This window comes from Rhea americana, unplaced genomic scaffold (assembly GCF_003343005.1).
Source record: "Rhea americana isolate MKP2758 unplaced genomic scaffold, rheAme1 scaffold_12, whole genome shotgun sequence".
Taxonomy (NCBI): domain Eukaryota; kingdom Metazoa; phylum Chordata; class Aves; order Rheiformes; family Rheidae; genus Rhea; species Rhea americana.
The window spans coordinates 6,703,066-6,723,405 of NW_028185261.1; the positions used below are offsets into that span (position 1 = coordinate 6,703,066).

Sequence of the window (20,340 nt, forward strand, 5' to 3'; positions counted from 1 at the left end):
CAATGTTTAAGAGCATTTCCTTGGTAACTTCTATTGGAGAAGAACTAGCCTTCATCTGGCTTTAAAAGTATTTTATTCTCTAATTGATTCAAGCCAGGAAAAAAAAAAAAGGCAACTTTATGATGAAGGCTTTCACATAAGCACAGAGACACGTAGGTATGCTTCCTTTAAGGTCTGGTCTGACACCTGTCAACCTAGCTTTGAGTACATATGGGTCTTTTTGTCTTTTACAAAAGGTTGTACCTACTAGAGGAACAGTGCAGCTTATGCCTACAGTTTCAAAGAGCATCCGCGTAGTCTTTCAGCTTTTAATTCTTTTTGAAGAAAAACAGGTAATCCTGTCCATAGTTACCAGTTTCAGAGTTCAGCCTGCAACCTCTCAGCCTAAGCCCAAATTTTACTTCTGGTTCAAGATCACAAAACTCAGGAATGTTGTGATGCTGTTCTGGTCCAGCCTGGAGCTGCTGCTTTTTACTTTCTTATGTCTTATGTCTGTGGAAACAGCTTTGTGGCTCTTGGTGGAGATGGCGTTAACCAGGATTTGAGGGCACTTGTCTGAACACTGTGAGGGTTCCATATTGTGATCTGCATTCCTCTTCTGCTAAGGAGAAGTCAACCCTTTTCTGGGATTGCAAGGAGGCATAACCAAAGCGTGTTTTTTTGAATAGAATTATTATTGGCCCTCAAGTAACTTTAATGGGTAGCTACTGTTGCTGTTGTACAACAGAGTTACTCCTGCTCATAACAATAGGAGTTGGTATGTGTTTGAATGATAAAACAAGACAGATTATTCTAGAATCAAGGAGGACAGTAAATTAAAATCTCAAATCTAGAAATGCAATTTCAATGAATTAAATAAAACTTTGAAATCTCCATTATTAATCTTTCTCCAGCTTAGTTTCTTATGCTTTCCTTTGCCACTTCTTTCAATCTCCTATTAGTTACACTATAGTTAAGCTGTCAAAGTAAGTTTGCCATCTTATGTTTGTAATTCATATCTCCAGTCATTCCTTGGGGTTTTTTAGCCCATCCTTGCACAGAAAATGCAAGGTTCTTGAAGTCATGTTGCTCTGGCAGTTCCATTACTGGTAACATCTGTTACTCTTGACCAGTTTCAGCTGAGTTTGTCAAAGACCATAGAGGTTTCAAAGGTATTAACTTCTTTTCTTCCGTGACATTGGGTGCCTGAGCAGGAGAGACACACGTTTAATGCCCCCATTGAGACAAAGGCTGCAAATAGGGACTCAACTCTCTACAGCCACTAAAGAATCTGCACAGGGAATCCGATCTTTGAGTCCTACTGATCCTGGACCTGCTTGCTTGTCTTCCTTTGACTTGTACGCTTGAGTCGTGAGGTAAACAGTAAGGTGGACCTYTGCTTTGATGGTAAAGGTCTGGAAAGCTCTGGATACTTTTATTTTCCTAATGACTCAGTTCTCAGGCATGCACAGGTTCTGTAAATAGACTTGTGCACTCCTAAGCTCAGAGCAGCAGTTCTCTGGCTTTTGCAGCCACTGGTTGAGTTTGTTTAGATGTTCGGTCATTGAGTTGTGAGGAGCTACTATACTTTTTTGCAGGATGGGGGAGACTTTTTTTTTTAAGGTTTTGCTTATATTTCAGAGAAGGAAGCCTGTGATTGTATTTAYTTGGTATACAAAGAAATGTGCTGTAAACAGCTTAAGGGGAGAAACTGTAAAAGATGGGTGTGAAAAATAGTTAAAGATTGACCCTCCCTGATCTTGGTAGCCAAATATTAAGAGTGTTTTGGTTCTTTATTTGATTGTTTTTTTGTTGGGGCGAGGGTGGAGAGAGGGGGTTGCACTTTCCTGATTTGTTTCACATTGGAGTTAGCTATTCCTTTCATGAATTATGCTTGTGATGAACTTTAGGCATGAAGAGTTCCCTGTATATCACTATTTGTAGTGTTGTTCCCATGTGTTTCTTAGCCTCTCCCAGAGGCCTCCATTCAAAAGCTTCCTCTTTCCAGTGCAGAAAAGGYGTAAAAGATGGTAGTATAGGCTTAAATATTGTTAAGGATTCTTTTTCAGTCAGGTTCTCACAATAAGGTAAGGCAAGGAGGGGAAATCTTCTCTGGATTTGCCTTTGTTAAATTATTTGCTGTTGCTAGTGATGCGTTCTTTCTGTAACAGAGGTGGCAATAAGCAGCTCTGGCCTGTCTTTTTTCTGAGTGCTCACAGCTATTTTCCCTTTCAGGAGCACTGTGTGTTTACAAGGAAATAATTTGGTATTTGTAGCCATTTCTTCAAAACCAAGCCAAACAAAAATGCCATGGTGTTAAAATTCTAGTCTCTCTCTCCCCCCCCCCCCCCCTTTTTAAAATTGTTTTATTTTTTTTTTCTTGGGAGGGGGGAGGTTAATTTAAGGTAAATACAATTTCCCAGGAATTTTAATAAGCTGAGAGGTTTGTAAGTTCTGTGGTTCATTCAAATCAAAATATTGAAATCTTTTTTACCCGTATTGCTTTCTAACCATTTACTTTCTTTCTTTACCCTGAACAAAAACATCTAGTATTTGAATTGCATTTTTCATTTCTTTCAWTTTTTTTAAAAAAAGCACTTTGAGATCTATTGAGGAAAAACACTATGTAATGTTAGGGAAAGGAGGAGGAGGAGGAGGTAAGGAAAGAAAAGAAAAGAAAAATAGTATTGATCTTAGTAAAGCATGTTTTTTCCATTGACTGATTGCCGAATATAATGGTAAGTTTAATATTAAAGCTAAGAAAAAGTTACTGATTTTTAAATAGCCTGTAATCTCGGGGTGGTCTGTGTAAATTTCTTGTTGGCATCAAAGGGGATTTCATGGGGTGGCTCATGGACCCTAATTGAAAGTTGAAGTCCTTCTCCTTACTTCATAAATATGAATTGTCTGCTTTAGAAGATCYTCTTTATCAGTAAGCTGCCTCCACAACTGAAACTTGATAGTCTGAAATCTCCAAGAGGTTTGAAAAAGAAAAAAAAAAAAAAGTCATCACTATCAGTCAGCATTTTAAAATCCGAGATCTAGAGGCATATTTGATTGCCTACCTTCTTGCAGCTATCTTCTAACTTCTTAATTATCATTTTTCTTCCTTTAAGACTAAATTGCATATAGTTAGCGTGTTCACCTTTGTGCAGTGACCTGGCTTTGCAGTTGAATACCATGTTAACTGTTCATGCTGTCTCTGAGAATTGATTTCTCAATCCCGTCAGCAGAAATAAAATAGCCAACTGCTCTTAGGGAGCCATCAATGAAATTATTTTCAAGTTCTCCTTAAAAATCGATGGCACAATATGGTCCAAGATCAGCAACACGTTGTGTTGACATAGGCTTGGAATAGCTTCTTTTACATATATAATTTTGTATGTTCTTCATGCAAGTGACTCTGCTTTTACCAAGGATTACTACTCTTTCAGATTCAGTATACTTTTAAAAGTTGTTTTGCCTCTAACCTTCTAAAGAGATGTTACAGAACAAAAATTCCTCTTTTATTTGCGTGTAATAAAACAGTGCAAGTATCATTTCAGAAAGCAATGAGATTAATTCTGGTGTGGTATTTTAAGTCTGTCTGTGTTGGTTTCTACAGAGACACATGAGAATGAAGTTGAATTAAACTTTRTTATTAGCTTATTCATCTGTAATCTTCCTGTAGCAGGAGACTTCAAATTAAAATTAAAGTAYCATGTATACATTTATGGATCTTCAATTTCAAAACTTGTTTTTAAAATACATTTTTTTATTTCTGAGACTTAAAGGAAGTCTGCAGGTTGAGACAGTGTAAGACAGTTAAGTGAACGTTATTGCTGAATTTTCTTTCATTACTTTTCCTGTGTGGCTCTAGTCTGTAGGGACTGACTCTCTCTAATAGCTATTCATGCCTTTGTTACTGCACCAAGTCTTAAACTCCAGCACAGACCAATTCTTAGTCGTAGTGGTATCATGTTTTATATAACCGACCACAAGAATACTATTTACAGAGTTCGTACAGATTATTGACTTTGAGGGTAGGAATAAAAGATCTTTAGGCCAGTATTTGTGTCCACAGTGTGTGTTTGATTTTCCAATTTTCCACTGAAAGGGTGATTTTACAATTGGTCAATGTCCACTGTATTTGAACTTCCAGCTTTCAGCTGGAATTTTTTGTTCTTTACAAGTCCTATGAGATAGCTGAATTCCATTGTAAAAGTCTGTCAAGTTTAAAGTAAGATTTAGTTTTTGAAATTAAACATAGTTTTTAGAGCAAAAATAATTGGAATYGTGAAGAAAACAGATGAAGACCTTGTTTTAATTTAATGGCAGCAGAACTATGTAATGCACATTTTACTTGGAAAAAAGTGCACCAAGCTTTGTTTTGTTATGCCATGGGTGATGAACTAGTAATTGATATGATGACTGYAGTCACAGAGTATGAATATCTGTCAGCAGATATACATATGTCATCAGAACCTTCCTAATAATGTTTTAAGTAGTTCTTCTACTTTCTTCTTTCCTACCATTCAATGTCTTAGTCCACCCTGATTTATTTATTTGTAACTGTTTGAAAGATGCTTTTGTTCACTTAAAGTTGTCAATACTATGTGGGAGATGCTAGCACTGTGCTGTTTATGAAGTAGATTTTTTTTCTCATTATGAATGTACTAGAAGAAAACAGGATGAAAATCTTCCTTTCCCACAATATTCTGATGAAACAGAATTGCACTGAACAGGATTCTGCTGATCTTGTACTATGAGTGTTCACCAGAGTCCTCACYTATGAATGAACTCTTATTTTGTCTAACTGATGATTTCAGTTGGGAATTTTCACCTTTCTTTCATTCTAGGTTGAAATAAAAACCAGATTTTTATTTTATTCTTTATTTTTTGAGTTGGATGCTTTGGTCCCTTTTGAGGACAATTAGTGAGATCAGTTTGTTCCACTCAAGGTGGAGCACTGTATATGTGTATTATGGACCTTTTTTTTGCCGGTGGCTCTTCTGTTGTAATTAAGAATTTAAATCATAGGGAGTCAAGAAAATATTTGTATTCTTAATACATGTAATTATGCCTAAAATCTTTAGYGGACCATTTACTGTGCTTAATGTGGTATTTAGAGGAAATTAAAGTTCATTCTGAAGAACATTTTGAACGTAACAGGAAAATATCCATGGCAGATGTTTGTGCGTTATTTGGTAGTAAAGCCTGAGGTACAAGTGCATAATGCATAAATACACACTTTGATTTCTTTGATGTAATCAGTAGACAAAGAGAAGTCGGTGCTTAAATAGTTTATGTCAAGGCTGACCTTTCCTGTGTAGATTTCAGCAGTGGATTAAAATTACTACTCTTGCAAAGAGTGTCTCTCTAGGTATGTCTAGATCAAGCCATGGTGTCATTTTGAAGTAGGATTTACATACTCCAAAATAACTTCTTGTATGAACAGAGTGAATATTTTCTGGAAAAAGACACCCTTTTTCACAGTGTAATTCACTTCTAGAATAAGTACATTCACACATCAAYTTAATTGTAAATAAGTGTGTGTAGACTAACTTGGTCTGAAAAGATTAGTGGATCCTACAGAAGATGTATAATTTTTCTTTTCAGTGCAGTTTCCCTATACTGAAATCCAGGAAACGTGAAATGCTAGAAATAATCACTTGTAGATATACTTTTTCTTGTATTCACATCTACATTTTTTATTTGAGAAGCTGCAGGTGAATATATCCTTTTAAGYATAATGTCTTAACCCATAAGGCTAGCCTACAGTGGAGAATTTTTGGATTATTAACATTAATTACATTGCCTGGGATGCTTGTAGAATGTAAAAGTATTTGCAGTGGTGCATAAACATTACTGACATCTCACTGAGTAAATCTTAAATCATGTACAGCTTGTATTGGCTCTGTTAGAAGGTACTGAATAGAAGAAAGGATAATACACTTGTCCTAAATCCATTATTTCTCCCACTGTATTTTCATTAAAGTCAGTGAGCAAGGGAATTGTAAGAGATTAGACGTTGTTTTGTACCACAGAAGAACTCGTYGTTGCTCCAGTTGATGCAGTACCTGACTTGTTCTTTCTTTCTTGCACCCAGCTGCTAAAACTTACTTAAGCACCCAACACTTGACAAATGTGATCTAGCTTTTTTCCTCCCAAACTCTAGAATTTGTCTTAATTGTCCTTTAAACAAAGTATTGTTTCTAAATACTGTTTTACAATAAATTTTTACTGCATCACTTCAGTTTCACTCTGCTAAGCTATCAGAAACTCTCCCTTGCCCCCAAATACAGAAATGGTGGCTATACTAAAYAGAACTGATTTTCTAATAGGAAGCTTTTCAAGGAAAGCCATGAACGGAAGTGCTGTGGTCACCCTCCAGTTCTGTTGCATTAACCCRAAAATTGATGTGGGTGTGATTTTATTTATTTATTTATTTTGGAGAAGCGCAGTTTAACTAGTTAGGAGTACGCCTATCTCAAATAGGATAGGTCTCTATCTGTATCTGGAAAAACTTTGTAGTTAGTTTGAAGGTCAGATGGAATTGATAATTACCTAGTTTGATCTTCTGCATATTCTACATACATTATATTGTCAGTGCAATTGTAAGAAATAATCATGGGGGGGAAAGGATTTTAACCTTTAAATATTTTTAGGTAGAGATAAATTACTGTAACTTGAATAAGCTGTGCTAGTAGTTACTTATCCTCACTGTTGAGAAATGAGACATTTTTAGTCTGTATTTGTCAATCTTGAGTTATTTGATTTCCATGTTCTAGTTTGAAAAGGCCTGTATTTTGCAATTTTTTGTTTTTTTATGTATATATTGAAGAAGTAAGATAAAAGTATGATATAATAACAATAAAAGATTTCAGCTGACTGAGTCGTTTTGTATAAGCACATTTTCAAAACATTTTATCATTTTTCTCCAATTTCTTGTTACGCTACTTGAAATGTGGCCACTACAACTAGGCACAGTATTTCAGCAGAGAAGTGTAGAAGTATTCACATTTGACAGAACTCGATTTATAAAATCAGAGATTGTATCAGTCTTTTAGTTGCAGTATGGTATACTTGCTTATGACCCTCAGGTCTTTCAAGACCCTCATTCTTGCCTGGAACAAGTCCTCTACCTGATGAGCACTGTATCCATCCCCCCTCCTCCTCACTTGACATCTGTATGAATTTGTATGTGTTGTATTCAAACACACTGGTTGCTTTTACCAAATATGTCTAGCAGTTCTGATCACTGTACATGCGATCCATTACTTGTTTATTATGCTAATAATCTGTGCCATTAATATGGTATTTTTTAGGCTGTTTTTAAAATATAATAACAAGCAAAATGCAGATCATTTTATTTGGAGATCTACCAGAAACACACTCTTTTTTTCTGAGACCTGGTTAGGTAATGGTGAATCCATTTAATGTATGCAGTGTTTTCTAATGTAAAATACCTTACATTACCTAGCCAGATTCCTTAGGGGAATGTGAACATATTAATTATATGCTACAGCTTTTACTATTGATGTGCTATGCTGTCAAACTCCTGTATGAACTGAGGAGAGTGAACTAAAAGCTACAATAAGGCTTTAGCTACTCCTTACCCTGAAGCTGGTAGAATTTTTGTCAATTTTGCCTCCTTTGCCATGTGGTTACTGTGGTATTATGCTGCCTACATTAAAACATTTTAATAAAACATAGTTACTGCAATTTAAAGGTTTGCAGGGAGCTGGTCAGTTACTAGATCTTGACCTTTCTTGAGGGAAAAGAGAAGTAAAGTGCTAAGAAACAGCCCATATAGTTCCCAGAAGTATCTCCCTTGAAGGAGAGAGGAGGATGAAGAAGAAGGTGGAGGGAGAGTACTGTACCCCCAGTACACGCTSTCCAGAGTAGCTGGGACTTCAGCACTGCCTACAGAATCGAGAGGAATTCACTTGCACTTTGAAGTGTGAAGTGATAATCCTCACAACTGCTTACTTCTTTATTAAATTTGCGGAAGTTAATTACATGCCCTTTTAATTTATAACAACAAACTCAGTCCTCTGATGCCAAGTAGGCAAGAGAGTTTTCCAAGCTTTAGGCTAGTCCCTCATGCTCTACGAAGTATTTGGCATTGGCACACATATTACTGTCATCCATCCAAAGAGTGTATTAATGTATGCACACACACATACACACATTTTTCTGCACAGTAGTATCTCAGCAGAACTCAGTTTTGGGATAAAAAGCCTGTCTTGATAAATCTCCTAAATGCAATTGAAATGCATTTGTTAATAGTATTTTATACTGTCGGGACTTACTGTTAAGGTCCTGCTTAAGAACTGTAGGGTTGACTAATACTTTTCTGAGAACAGGATTTAAATTAAAATCAGTATATCAAATATGGCTAAACAGAGTAAACATTCACATATGCTAAATGGATATTCAAATACTTAAAACAAAATGATATTTGATGTTTATGGTATTCTTATTTCATATGCCTTGATAATTGTAAATAAATTGAATATAGGATTTATTTTTTGGTGACATTTTAAATGGTGCTTTCTATAATTCTGCTAGCTGAAAAACTAAACAAGACTACCCCATCATCAAACAAGAAGTGGATCATTCTGCTAGTGACAGATTGACCTCAAYGGGTGGAACCGGGAATGCCAGAACTAATTAAACAAAGTGGATCATTGCTCTGTATTCTGTTATTAAGCATCTTGGAGCTGACTAGTGTAATGATTAAATATGTTTAAATGACTGTTGCAATGATAGTAAAGATAAAAAGGTCAGTTGATATCCTTTTATCAGGCCTAAATAGAAGCAATAAATAAAACTAAAAATGATAGTAAATTAAATGGAACTTGAAATATGCCTTTTGCTCTTTGTTTGGCTTTAGAGTATTGGCGCAGCTGGATGAAAAAGCAATACGGGGAGGAAGTTGCCTTTCTTCATATTATTATGAGTCTTTGACAGATTTGTTATTAAGGAATTGTATTAAGTCTCATCTAAATTGGACGCCACCACGATGAGGGGCAATCTGACTCTTTTCTTAATTTGCAGASTGTCTGCTTCACATTCTGCTAAGGGTGCCTGCCTGAATATTTCAAAGAAAATTTTACTTTTTTCTGAATAATTATTTCCAAATTTTTTATTCGTCTCTTTCTGCTGCACCAGGTTCAGACGTGGATGCTGTGTTTACTTAAGTTTCTGTCCTTTTTGTACAGGAAGTTTTCAAATGCTATGTTACCTTTCCTGTAAAGCTGAAGTAGACTTACAAGTATACGGCTGTCAGTTCTCCAAAGCATGTCCAGTTAGTTGTTCGTTAGGCTTCCCGTTAGAAGTTAGCCATGTAACTGTTCCTCTAGGACTGCGGTTGCAACTGCATGGTTAGGTATCTGAGTCTGAACTGTGAAAAATTAGGTCTATGTCAAAATTGGTTAGGAACGTGTGACTGTAGGTAGCCCTGTGAATGTGGTAGAGAAGTATTGATTGGGAATTATATGCTTATATATGTTTCTGAAAGAGCAAGTGTTATTTACTGTGCTAATGCTTGAAATTTTCTGGAAGTTCCAAGTTATACAGCTACCCTTGCAGTGTGATTAGAAAACATTTTATTGTTGCATAGGCCCCAAAATTGGCTTTTTCAACTCTTGCTGTAGTGTAATTTCTGTTATTTTTTTTCCCCTACTCTAATTAATATGCAGTAATGCATTGCTGCTGGGGAAATTGTTATTCCAAAAACCCCATGATGAGTACCTACAGAATTATCTTAAAATCAGAAATATTGTTTAGCCAGAATTCCTTCACTGCTTAACAGGAATCTTTGGGATTGCATTGATTTTTATATGTCTGTTTAAATAAAAGCTGAGGATAATGATCCTAGCTGAAAATTACTTACTGGTAGAATCGCTCCCCTTGTTTATATAGTTTAATTAAAAAAATAAAAAATGCATAGGGTTAAAGATAAGATGGTACCACTGTTTTGTTCCTTATGTGTAATCTTGTTGCATGTCTCTACATAAGCTGCTCTGGCCACTCATCATAGTAACCAGCTGGGCCATTTCACCTGCTGGAGCCATTAAAGAGGACTCTCTCCCCCTAGATTAATCCCCTCCGACATTAGTTTTTTGCTCTGACAACTGGAGCAGGCATTCAGAATTTGCAGGTGGCCAGTGTGACGCACATAATTGCCTACAATTTTAGGCAATGAATAAAAATGGTCTACATTACTTGTCAAAGGTTGTATATGCAGTGCCAAGTGAGATCTATGGGAAGCCTTTTAGGGTTTAAAGAACAGTTAATAGCAAAGCTGCGCAGTGCTTTTTTAATCATAATGCATTTGTAATATAGCACTTTGATCTTCTCCTTGTAGGAAATGGTGTTATATTAGCCACTTTTAAACATTTATGAGTGAAATTCAGTTATAGGAGAGTAAAAGTGATTATTCTTAGTCAGAACGTGTTAGATTTCATTAAAAGTTTTAGCTTGCCCCTTCCTTGTTAAAATCTGCGGGGAGTCCTGTTCCTGGAGGGTTTCAAATCAGGATCTGAAGATTTAGAAGAGCTTTTTCCTTGTTTTTCCTTAAAGCGACTGCAAGACTGAGCAAGCCTGTAGTAAATACTGATGTTATTTGTGGTCGTTTTTATAAATATGCTTCAGCCACGTCGCATTAAGTGTTAAAATTTCGCACACCCAACAGTTTAGCGAATACGTCGTAGCGTTTTGAAGATCTTAATTCTCCGTCGTGGCAATTACAACCTTAAAGATGCATTATTTAAAGCACGATCATAAATTATCTACAACAAAAAACAGACGACTCTAAAATGTACTACTCGTGGAAGAGCCAAGTTTGACCTTTCAGACCCGAGAGCCTTTTATTAACACCTGCCTGTAAGGAGAGCCTTGCCACACGCAGCTCTCAGCTTCAGCCCCACAAAACTGATGAGGAAAGGCTTGAAGGGTTCAGTTTGTGTCACTTGCTGTTTGCCGTTTCCATTTCACAGATGATTAATCTTTCTGTGAAGAAAGGCCAGAGAAACAAAGCACATTGGGCTCTTCCTGCAGTTACTCCTTCTGAATGCACACTAGCTTGCTAACTAAAAGGCCTTTAGATTTCCTGCCGAGAGAGATGTTCTGAGAGTGAATGCAGCTGGTTGGAGGTCACCAGTGCAAGGCTCTTGCCATTGTGTAATGGAGGCTTTGGCAGGTTTCATTTGGGGGGGGAGGGAGAAGGTGTTGGCAAAAAATTAATGCGGAATAAAAAGGGCTTTGGCCATTTGAATTAATTTCTTGAAGGGTGGATCATCAATAATAGGCTCAATTTCTTTTGCTAACGGTTTAAAAAAATACACGGTCGCGGCGTCTTTTCCCACCCGGTCCCTTCTCTTAATGGCATGTTTATATTGTATGTGGTCTCTCCCGCTGGATGCTCAAATGTCGCATCTTACTGAGTTTGAAAAGCAATCTAAAATGCCCTGATTTTTACATACATTTTATGAGCCCTGCTATTTTTTTGGGTGAAGAGAGGTGATACTGAATCTTGTGTATTTAACTCTCTATCCGTGAGATTTATATTGCTTTAATACTCAGCATTTCTCTTGAGTGACTTTTAAACTAATGACTTTTTTTATTTCTCTGAGACAGTAAAATTAGTTTTTTTAAAGATACTTTCTAATTTTTAGTTTGTGTGTACATTTTGCATCTTGATGGCTAGATGCCTTGCTTATAGAAAAGAATTCTCTGATCTCCAGCTGAGTTTTTGACTTTGTTTTTTTTTCTTGATCTTGCATAGGACATAATGTGCAAAATCAAAACCTGGGTAATTGATGAAAAGAAAGCTGTCCGCTTCTATCATGATTGGAATGACAAAGAGGTAGGCTATAAATTTTATCCCATGCACTGATTTCTAATTTTGCTACCTGTTATTGTCTGTTTTTAAAGTTTTTTTTTTCCTTTCAGATTCTAAGTGTACTGGATATTAAATTTATAAGCAGATTTAGTGTTTACCAGAGAGCAATCTATGTATTTTGGTTTAATTCTGTTGCCTTCTCAGAAATGTCGTGAAGAAAAGAGAGTCCTAAAATTAACTCAGGTTACTGTAACAGGTTTTTAAAATTCTATTCTTTTATTTTCTCTTCTAGATTGATGTTTTGAACAAACACTTATTTTTTACATCAAAACCAATGATCTACTTGGTTAACCTCTCTGAAAAAGACTACATTAGAAAGAAAAACAAATGGTGAGTATTCTCAGGTTAAATATCTGAACTTGTTTCTGTTTCACATTTTTCAGTGGTGAATAATTCCATGCACATTAAGATCACAGAGAATATTAACTAAAATAGGAGTAGAGGCTAATGTTGAACTTTCTTATTTATGCTCCCGTTGATATGCTACTTGAGTACAATGCATATAGTGAAACCTTGAATAAAGTGCAGAATAGAAAAAAAAATACTTACCTTTTTATATGAATTCAGTAGCTATCAAAAACATAGATTTGATTTAGAAAGATGGATTTAAGTAAACCTAGGTTTTTRTCATGTTGTGTAATACTGATTATGTGAATGACATCCTTTTCATTCCAAAGAGCTAAAACCTTCAAGCCAGAGGACTGAAGCAATGTGAGCTGCACAAAAATCTTTTGAACTGTGGCAAAATTRCACTTTTTAACACTACACTTCTGTCTGCAGTTGGGTGCCTGATTTCTTTGCTACTGTTTGCACTTTGCTTACATTTTATAGGCCTATTTTGATGATGCTTAATGTCATCAGCAGTGCAGGTTTAAGTTAAGTATTCCTGACATCAATATTATGACTTAAGTACATGATGGTTACAGAATCAGTCTTACAGACGTTCAACGAATGGGATGAAGATCCACTCCTAGCATGGTAGACACATGGTGGGTATCTGCTGTTGAGAAACACAGTGTGATAGCATGTCATAGGAATCTGTAGAAGGAAAAAACATTTGGTTTGTGGAGGAGGGAACAGATTAAATAATATTCTATGRAGAAAAATTAATAGCAGTATATTTTGTTTTAGAAAACTCTCTTTTTAGTATTCASATCTTTAAAACATTGAGATACTTTGAAGATGTATAAATGTGTGTTTGTGAACAGATATATGCATGTAACTCATCCAAATAAATCAAAAGTATCCAAAGCGGAATATCTGAATTCTCCTAAAGTGCACCCTCTGTTTCTCCCTGTACTTCATTAAGTACTTAGATGCACATGGTTTCAATTTTCCATTAAAAATTCTCATTTCCATATGATATCAAAGAGTGAGAAGGCTTTAAACTGAAAAATAAACATTCATAGACTGGAAGCCAAAACAATAATTAATGTCAGATGGTTAACTCCAATAAATCATTAGAATAAATTCTATGAAATTACTGCAACTAAAACTGTCCTTTTGATACTCCAAGACATTTTGTGTTTGTATTAAAGAATAAAATTTAACCTATTTAATGGCAACCCCTCTCAGCCCCAAAACGTCGATGTTAGATAAAGCTTGGTGACAAATGTGGCAAGTTTTTCATATTTGGGCAAACTTTATAGTTTTATATGAATTTGTTCACCCTTAGAATGTTTTATGAATATGATTTAAACATTAAAAGTAGTTATAAACAAGAAAGTCTTCTAAATCAGGATGTAGTCTTTACTCTGTTATTATCAGGTGTTGTTTTTTTTTTTTTCTTAAGTACAAATATTGAGATTTCCTAAGGTTTGCTATAACAACACAGACATAAAAGTTTGTGAAAATGGATGATCAGTTTCCTTGTCCGAAAAAGGATCCTCACACCTGTATTTGGATGATTACAGGTAGAGCTCACTGACTCTAATTGTACAGTAAATACCATTTCCCAGACCCTAATGGTAGACAGACTACTTAGGAGACGCCAGTCTGTGATTTAGCTGTCGCCAGTCACCCCATGTTTTTTGTGAGGCTGGTTGTGATGATGATATAGTTAAACCCAATTGAAAGCAAATTTTTGTATAAATTGCGATTTTTAATTTGTTAAAAAAAAAAAAAATCCGATGTTTGTATCGGAGAATCGTATAATGAAATGATTTAACTTTTTCTATTACAATTAATGATTTAGTTAAAAAAAAAAAATCCAGATCTCATGGATGTTAGTGTAATTGTAGCTGAAAGATCAAAGCCTGGGTAGCTGAGTGATGTTCCAGAAGAGAATTTACCACATAGCCATTTTCAGTACAGTTTCTGCCTCCTGCTGTTCCTATTTTCCCTCAAGCTAGCCATTGACTACCCCCTGTGCATCCCTGCTCGTAAAAAATGATTGAGGAAGTATTTGTCATGTATTTATGAGTGGGAAACATTGTGTGATAGGGAAAGGCATCTACTAGAACCAGAAAGATTGCCATTTTCCTTCATTCAGCCACTCTGCTACAGCTTTAAATCCTCTGTTTATGCAACATAGCTTCTATATTTAAGTGCAGAAGAAATGTTTCCTGTGAAGGATGCTAACGGTAGGCTTTTGTCATTTGTGTGGTGCAAACAGATGTAAATGATTAGAATATATTTTACTGTTAGATGTCACTTAATTTGTCACTTTTCAAATATGAACATCTACTCCTCAAAATAATAGTAATCTAAGCCACGTTTAGATTAGTTGTTCAACTTAAAAGTTTCTTTCTGAGCTTAATTCATAATTTTACTGTAACAGAAGTCAGGTTAATGCAGGAAATGCTCAGCAATAAAATGTTTTCATAAGTCTTTTATAACTAGAAAAGTATTTAAAGCACAGCAAACAGGAGGAAAGGTTTTTGATTGTGGGTATGAGAGAAAAAACTAAAGTTTTCTKTGTTTTAGTGGGTCACTCGTTCAGAATTAATGAACATTTTAATTGTTAGTTAAAACACACGTTTAAGTGGTAACATGTTATTTTTCAATCCTAGAAAAGAAGAAAACACTGTGAAAGATAGGACTATTGTGTGTTTGAGTAGGTGTATTGACCTTTTGAAAGATGTAAAAACTGGAATGACTCCAAGCAGCTACTTGCTGGTTTTAACAATGTTGAATTAGTCATTCAGTTGATTTATGATTAAGACCTAGCCCCTGAAGAGAAGCTGACATGGCAGCTGTGTTAGTCTCACTAGTGTTATGATCAGATGACAGTAATCATGATGTCGTATAGGGAGAATCCACTGAAACCATTCTTACTACATATTGCTATGCTGTAACTGAATACTCAAGCCCTTTTTTAATAAGTCATAATAATTTTTATGGAGATCTACTAACTTAACGGCATCTGTCTGTATTTGAGTTTTATCATTATGAAAGTATTCTAAATAAGTAACAATTTTCAATTAAAACTGCTTTGAGTCACAAGATGTCACACAAATCCAGGACATGAGATTTATGAGCCCCTCCCCTAGTTAAAGGTTGACGTTCTAGTCTCGCTAAAGAGGATGCTTTTAGCGGGTCATAACACAGAATCCAATTATAAAATATACTGAGCTTATTAAAGAGTGACTGTCCTGCCTGGACCGTGCTGATGTGCTGATGGTTTCAGGGTGTTGGGAGGTTTTTTTGCAGTGAGCACCAAGCACGCTGTGCATGTCAGAGCTGCATAGGCTGAGCTTTTGGCTCAACTGCACTCATGTCTAAACAAATGGATTTCTTCACGCTATGCTTAAGTTGCAATTGACAGAGTTGATTATGCTGTTGAAGATTTTATAATATGAAGTATGAAATTAGGAATATCTATAACATCTTAGTTAAGTCATTTGGGACTTAAACCTTTCTTTTCTAATGTAGGTCAGACTTTTTGAGTGTCCAAATGTGTGTTAACATTATTTTCAAGACTGTATCTCAGAATTTCCTGACATTTTGCTAACAAAAAGAAGTTGGGTGCTGATGGGATAGGATATCTCCCTTTAGGTATCTTACATCCTATATTTTTAAAATAAATAGGTAAATTTATGGTAATAAATAATCCTTTCTAATTAATTTGTGTATTTTTTCGTATGTTCTTAAACTAGATGAGCCATATCAGTCAGACGAATGGTCCATCTTTTCTAGTATCCTTTTTCCGACAGGCCACTAGCAGCTGTCCGGGGAAGAGTGTAGGAATGGATTAAGCAAACAGGATCTACGTTCCCAGCTTCTAGCAATCTCTTACTGTAGGACTGGTGGAACCAGATACATTACATATGATATACCAAATATATACTTCTGGTTAATAACTTTCGACTGATTTCTGTTCTATGGATTTATCCATTCACCTTTTGAACCCAAGTGTCYTTTTGGCGTCCCGATATCCTGGAGCAGGGACTTCCACAGTTTAACTATGTGCTATATGGAAAAGTACTTCCTTATGTTTGTTCTGGATCTACCACATCATAATTTCATTTGATGCTCCTTAGATCTAGTAGTATGAGAGTGAATAATCCTTTTCTATTCATCTTTTCCTTATTGCTTCAGATGTTCCAAATAAAAAAAGGCAAGGTAGGGGAGAGGGAAGGGGAGAGCAAAGTCTGAAACGAGGAAAGAAATGTCAGGGTAAAGTATAAAGAAGACTGAATAATTTTGAGTACGAATTGAGTTCTTATCTGCTTCAGTCAGTGTTTCACTTTTAGACTAGTTAGCAAAGAACGTTCTCACCTGGGGGAGCTTGAGATTTGGTATTAGTCTGTTGCTTTCTGTGGGTACATGGCCACTGGCAGAATAGATTAAATAGTTGTTTGTTCACCATCTTAGCAAAACAGCAAGACAGCATCTTGGGCTGACAGAATGCAATCCAAGTAGGAGGTTTGTGAGAGGAGRAGAAGTGCTATCCAGAAGGATCTCACGTCTTCAGGCCCATTTTAAACGAACAAAACTCCTTAACACCCCCAACAAGAAAATAAGCTCCCAAACCTCCCCTTCTGTTTTCACACAGTGTGTGGTTTTAGAGGTGGTATGGAGATGCTTATTTCTAGGAAGATACTCTTCCTAGATTTGTAAGCAATAAATATTTGATCTTTATGTAGAAATACTTAGAGTGAAAGTTCTTGCCTAGGTATTTACTTGCATTTTGGTTTCAGACCCTTCAGAAGACATTCATTTAAAAAAGAAAAAAAAAAACTTGCATAGATCTATTTCCAACAGGTCCAAAGGATAAACCTACAGAAGTGTGAGACAAAAGAGGGCAGGTTCTTCTTCATCAAGGGTAATTTTTTGTAGYATTAGTGTGACATACTGTGAAGCAAAACATGATTTAGCAAGTATTATGTGTATTTTTTAAGAGTGCTAATAAATTCATACAAAATAAGAATAAAATTAAGAGAAAGAATAGCTGCAGACCAACTTTTACAATTGAAAGTATATTGACCAAATAAAGGCATGAAACTGCTTCATCTTAGTCTCACAAAAACACAACGTCCTTCCACTGTTTACATTTTAGCCTTTTCCAGTGCTGTCTGAAATAGGTGAACTTAGCAAATTTTGCCAAAACCAAAGAATTTTAGTTTGTTTAGACCAAAAATTATTTCCTCCCTTAGAAAAGGGATAGTTCTGCTAATGAACCTTTGCCATGCAGACAGAAACAGAAATACATCATTTTCAGTGTGGAAAATAGTCTTAAACCAGGTAGAGCCTCTAGAGTAAACAGATATTTACAAGTACCAGCACATTGTYCATGTAGCGAGATACCTGAGTTATTGCAGAATGCAGTTAATCTCACTACCTTCAGCTTCTGAATTATGTGTATTTTCTGAATTTTGTTAAGTGTATATTTAAATATATAATCGGTCTTAAAGTCTTAACTTTTAGACAGATAAATTGTATTCTTGTAGGAATTAGAGAATATACTTGATGTACAATTGTTTAAACCACACTTATAAATTGTAATATCACAGTGGTATCGAGAAGTTTCTTTGACACAGTTTATAGCTTATTAAYGATTTAAGGCAGTCTTCTGTGTTGACAGATTTGGAAAATTTAGAAATTCTTAATTTGTAACGTTGTCTCTACCATACACTGGAAATATTGGAAAAATTATTAAAAGATAATTAATACTATCTGTATGTAATGGTGTTTTGYGTACAAAAGCTCTAAGGTCAAGTATACAAAGAAGATCCAGAATTCGGTCTTCTGGGTGCACCTTTATGCTGTCTGATTGAGATGTAATACCTTATGATTCTGCTTTTTTWTTATTATTATTTTAACTAGATAATCATGTACATTTTCCAGTGAGCACTTACCTACTTTAGTAGAGGATAGTGCATGCTGTTTGTTTAATAAATAATTATTCCTTATTATGTCTTACACAAATTAATCAACGAATACAAACTAATTTCTCATCCATCAACTAATTGCAGTCTTTTTAGCATCTTTGCCCTGACATTCRCAGTTAACTTCTTGTAGCTCTGTCTTACCAATTCCAGGGACTTTTCACTCAGATCTACCTATTCCAAATTTTTTACCTCTTTTCTAGCTCCAGTATTCTCCTTAAATCTGTGCCAGATCATTTCTGCTTTTTTTGATTTCATCACATTTTTATTTTGCTTTGCTTTTTGTCTCCCTCTGGAGTTCTCTGTCCATTTTGCATGTGAAAGCCTATTGTTTGGGTGACAGCAGGAGCTGGGGACTTGCAGGGAGAAGGAAGCATAGGGAAGATGCATTCCTTGGTCTCAGTTCTGGTATATAATCTCACCTCAGTCCCCAAAACACCTTCTAGGAAAAGTCTAGGTTCGCACTTGTGCTCCAGTCCCACACAGGTGCTATGGGTTATAGAAAGAGATTATATCTTTGAGATCTTCAGTATTAATTTCAAAATTGGTATTTGCTACTGAGCACATGAACTCCTTATTTTCATAGATTATAAATTTACTGTATCTGGACACAAGTGTAGTGGTGTATCTCCAATAGTAAGTGTACTCTGTGCCAACTSTAAGCTCTTGGCTCCAAAACATTAGGACAATAGAGATGTTCAAAGTAAATGTTCCTAGAATGTTTTAAAAATGAGCAATGCTTTATCGTGAAGCTGTTTCCAAAAATTTCAGTCTACCTGGTTACAACATGGCAGTTACAGCTAAAGCATAGATTGCAAAGTCAGGAAATAAAGCTTGAGTAATTTACTAAAGATCTATTGAGTCCTGAAACTGTTTTTTTTTTTTTTTTTTTGAAAGAAAGAAAGAAAGAAAGGTATGATGGTGAACCTGGCAGTTCTTGGGAAATAAGTAGACTAGGCAGTAAAGACAGAAAATAAAGAAAAGTTTCTATCCCTCTTGATTTCTGTCTGTTTTTGCAAAAGCGTTATAATACTCGTGTTACCCAATCATCTAACATAGTTTGAGATTAGTGAGCTCTGCTGATTTGGAGATGACAGGAGCTAGTCTTACAATTTGTCTAATACTGCAGACTGTAGAGACCAGGATGACCAGAACAGCAAAGAACAACTTCTGTGATGTTCTAAGTGATACATGACCCACCAGCACAGCACAATGCAGAACACCAGCCCAGCATAGCTGTGTCTCAGTGCACTAGTTCCTGTGATTCTCTTGTATTCTGAAAGGACGTCTGTGTGTTTAAAGCKGATTATGCTTTCAGAAAAACACAAAAGAACTGTTTATTAATATTTCATATCAGTAAGGCTGTGCTCAGAGAAAGAAGCTATAAGTAACTTCCAAATTCATTGTTCTGTGTATGATCCATATCTTACTGGCTGCGTGTTATCCCAGCCCCTCTTTTGAACAGTTCATCTTTCCTTCCCCTCTTCTGTTCATTCTCTTGTGTCTCTAGATGATTTTGTCAGTTATTTCTTGGCTGTCATCGCCATCACCGTAATTTCTGAGCTGTTTATACACAACTCTGTGGGTGAAGACATAATGTAGAACAACTGCAGGCAATCTGAGGCAATAGATGCTAGGTTCCAACCAGCYGAAATGCAACTACATATAAAGTTGTCTAGATGAGTGCAGGATAAGAAGGGGCTTCCTTATTTGTAAGAACTTCGGAAGCTTTGACTCTGTCTTCCAGATCTTTTCTAATTGTAAATTTTTAGTAAATATTTTTACCACCATTTATAAGCCCATACTATTTAGGATATATTGTGCTGGGGGAGAAAATAGTGTGACACCAGATTTCAAATCAATTAATYAAACAATTTTGCTTCATTCACTGTGATGTAAGCAGTGAGGGGAGAGAAACTTCTACAGAAAAATGGTAGCTGGTGACATAGTCCAAGACAGTGACATGACATTTGCTGTGTAGTCATTGCAATATGACATATTTAACTGGCTCTGCATAGATTCACTAGAAGTACAATGTCCTTTTCAAGAGTAAATCTGTTTAAAACTGAAGAATACTTAGACTGCTCAGAAAAATCTGATGCAAAGAAATGTTTGAATACAGATTTTGTTATTGCATGGTGG

At 35.7% G+C, this 20,340-nt stretch overlaps 1 protein-coding gene across 1 annotated transcript in view; it reads left to right on the forward strand.

The window, feature by feature from the left end:
* Positions 1-20,340, forward strand: part of OLA1 (Obg like ATPase 1) — a 104,553-nt gene that overhangs the window by 51,804 nt on the left and 32,409 nt on the right. Inside the window, exons 4-5 of the mRNA XM_085322806.1 lie at positions 11,753-11,833; positions 12,102-12,199. Of these exons, the coding sequence (XP_085178932.1) occupies positions 11,753-11,833; positions 12,102-12,199 (179 nt within the window). The remainder of the gene's footprint in view (positions 1-11,752; positions 11,834-12,101; positions 12,200-20,340) is intronic.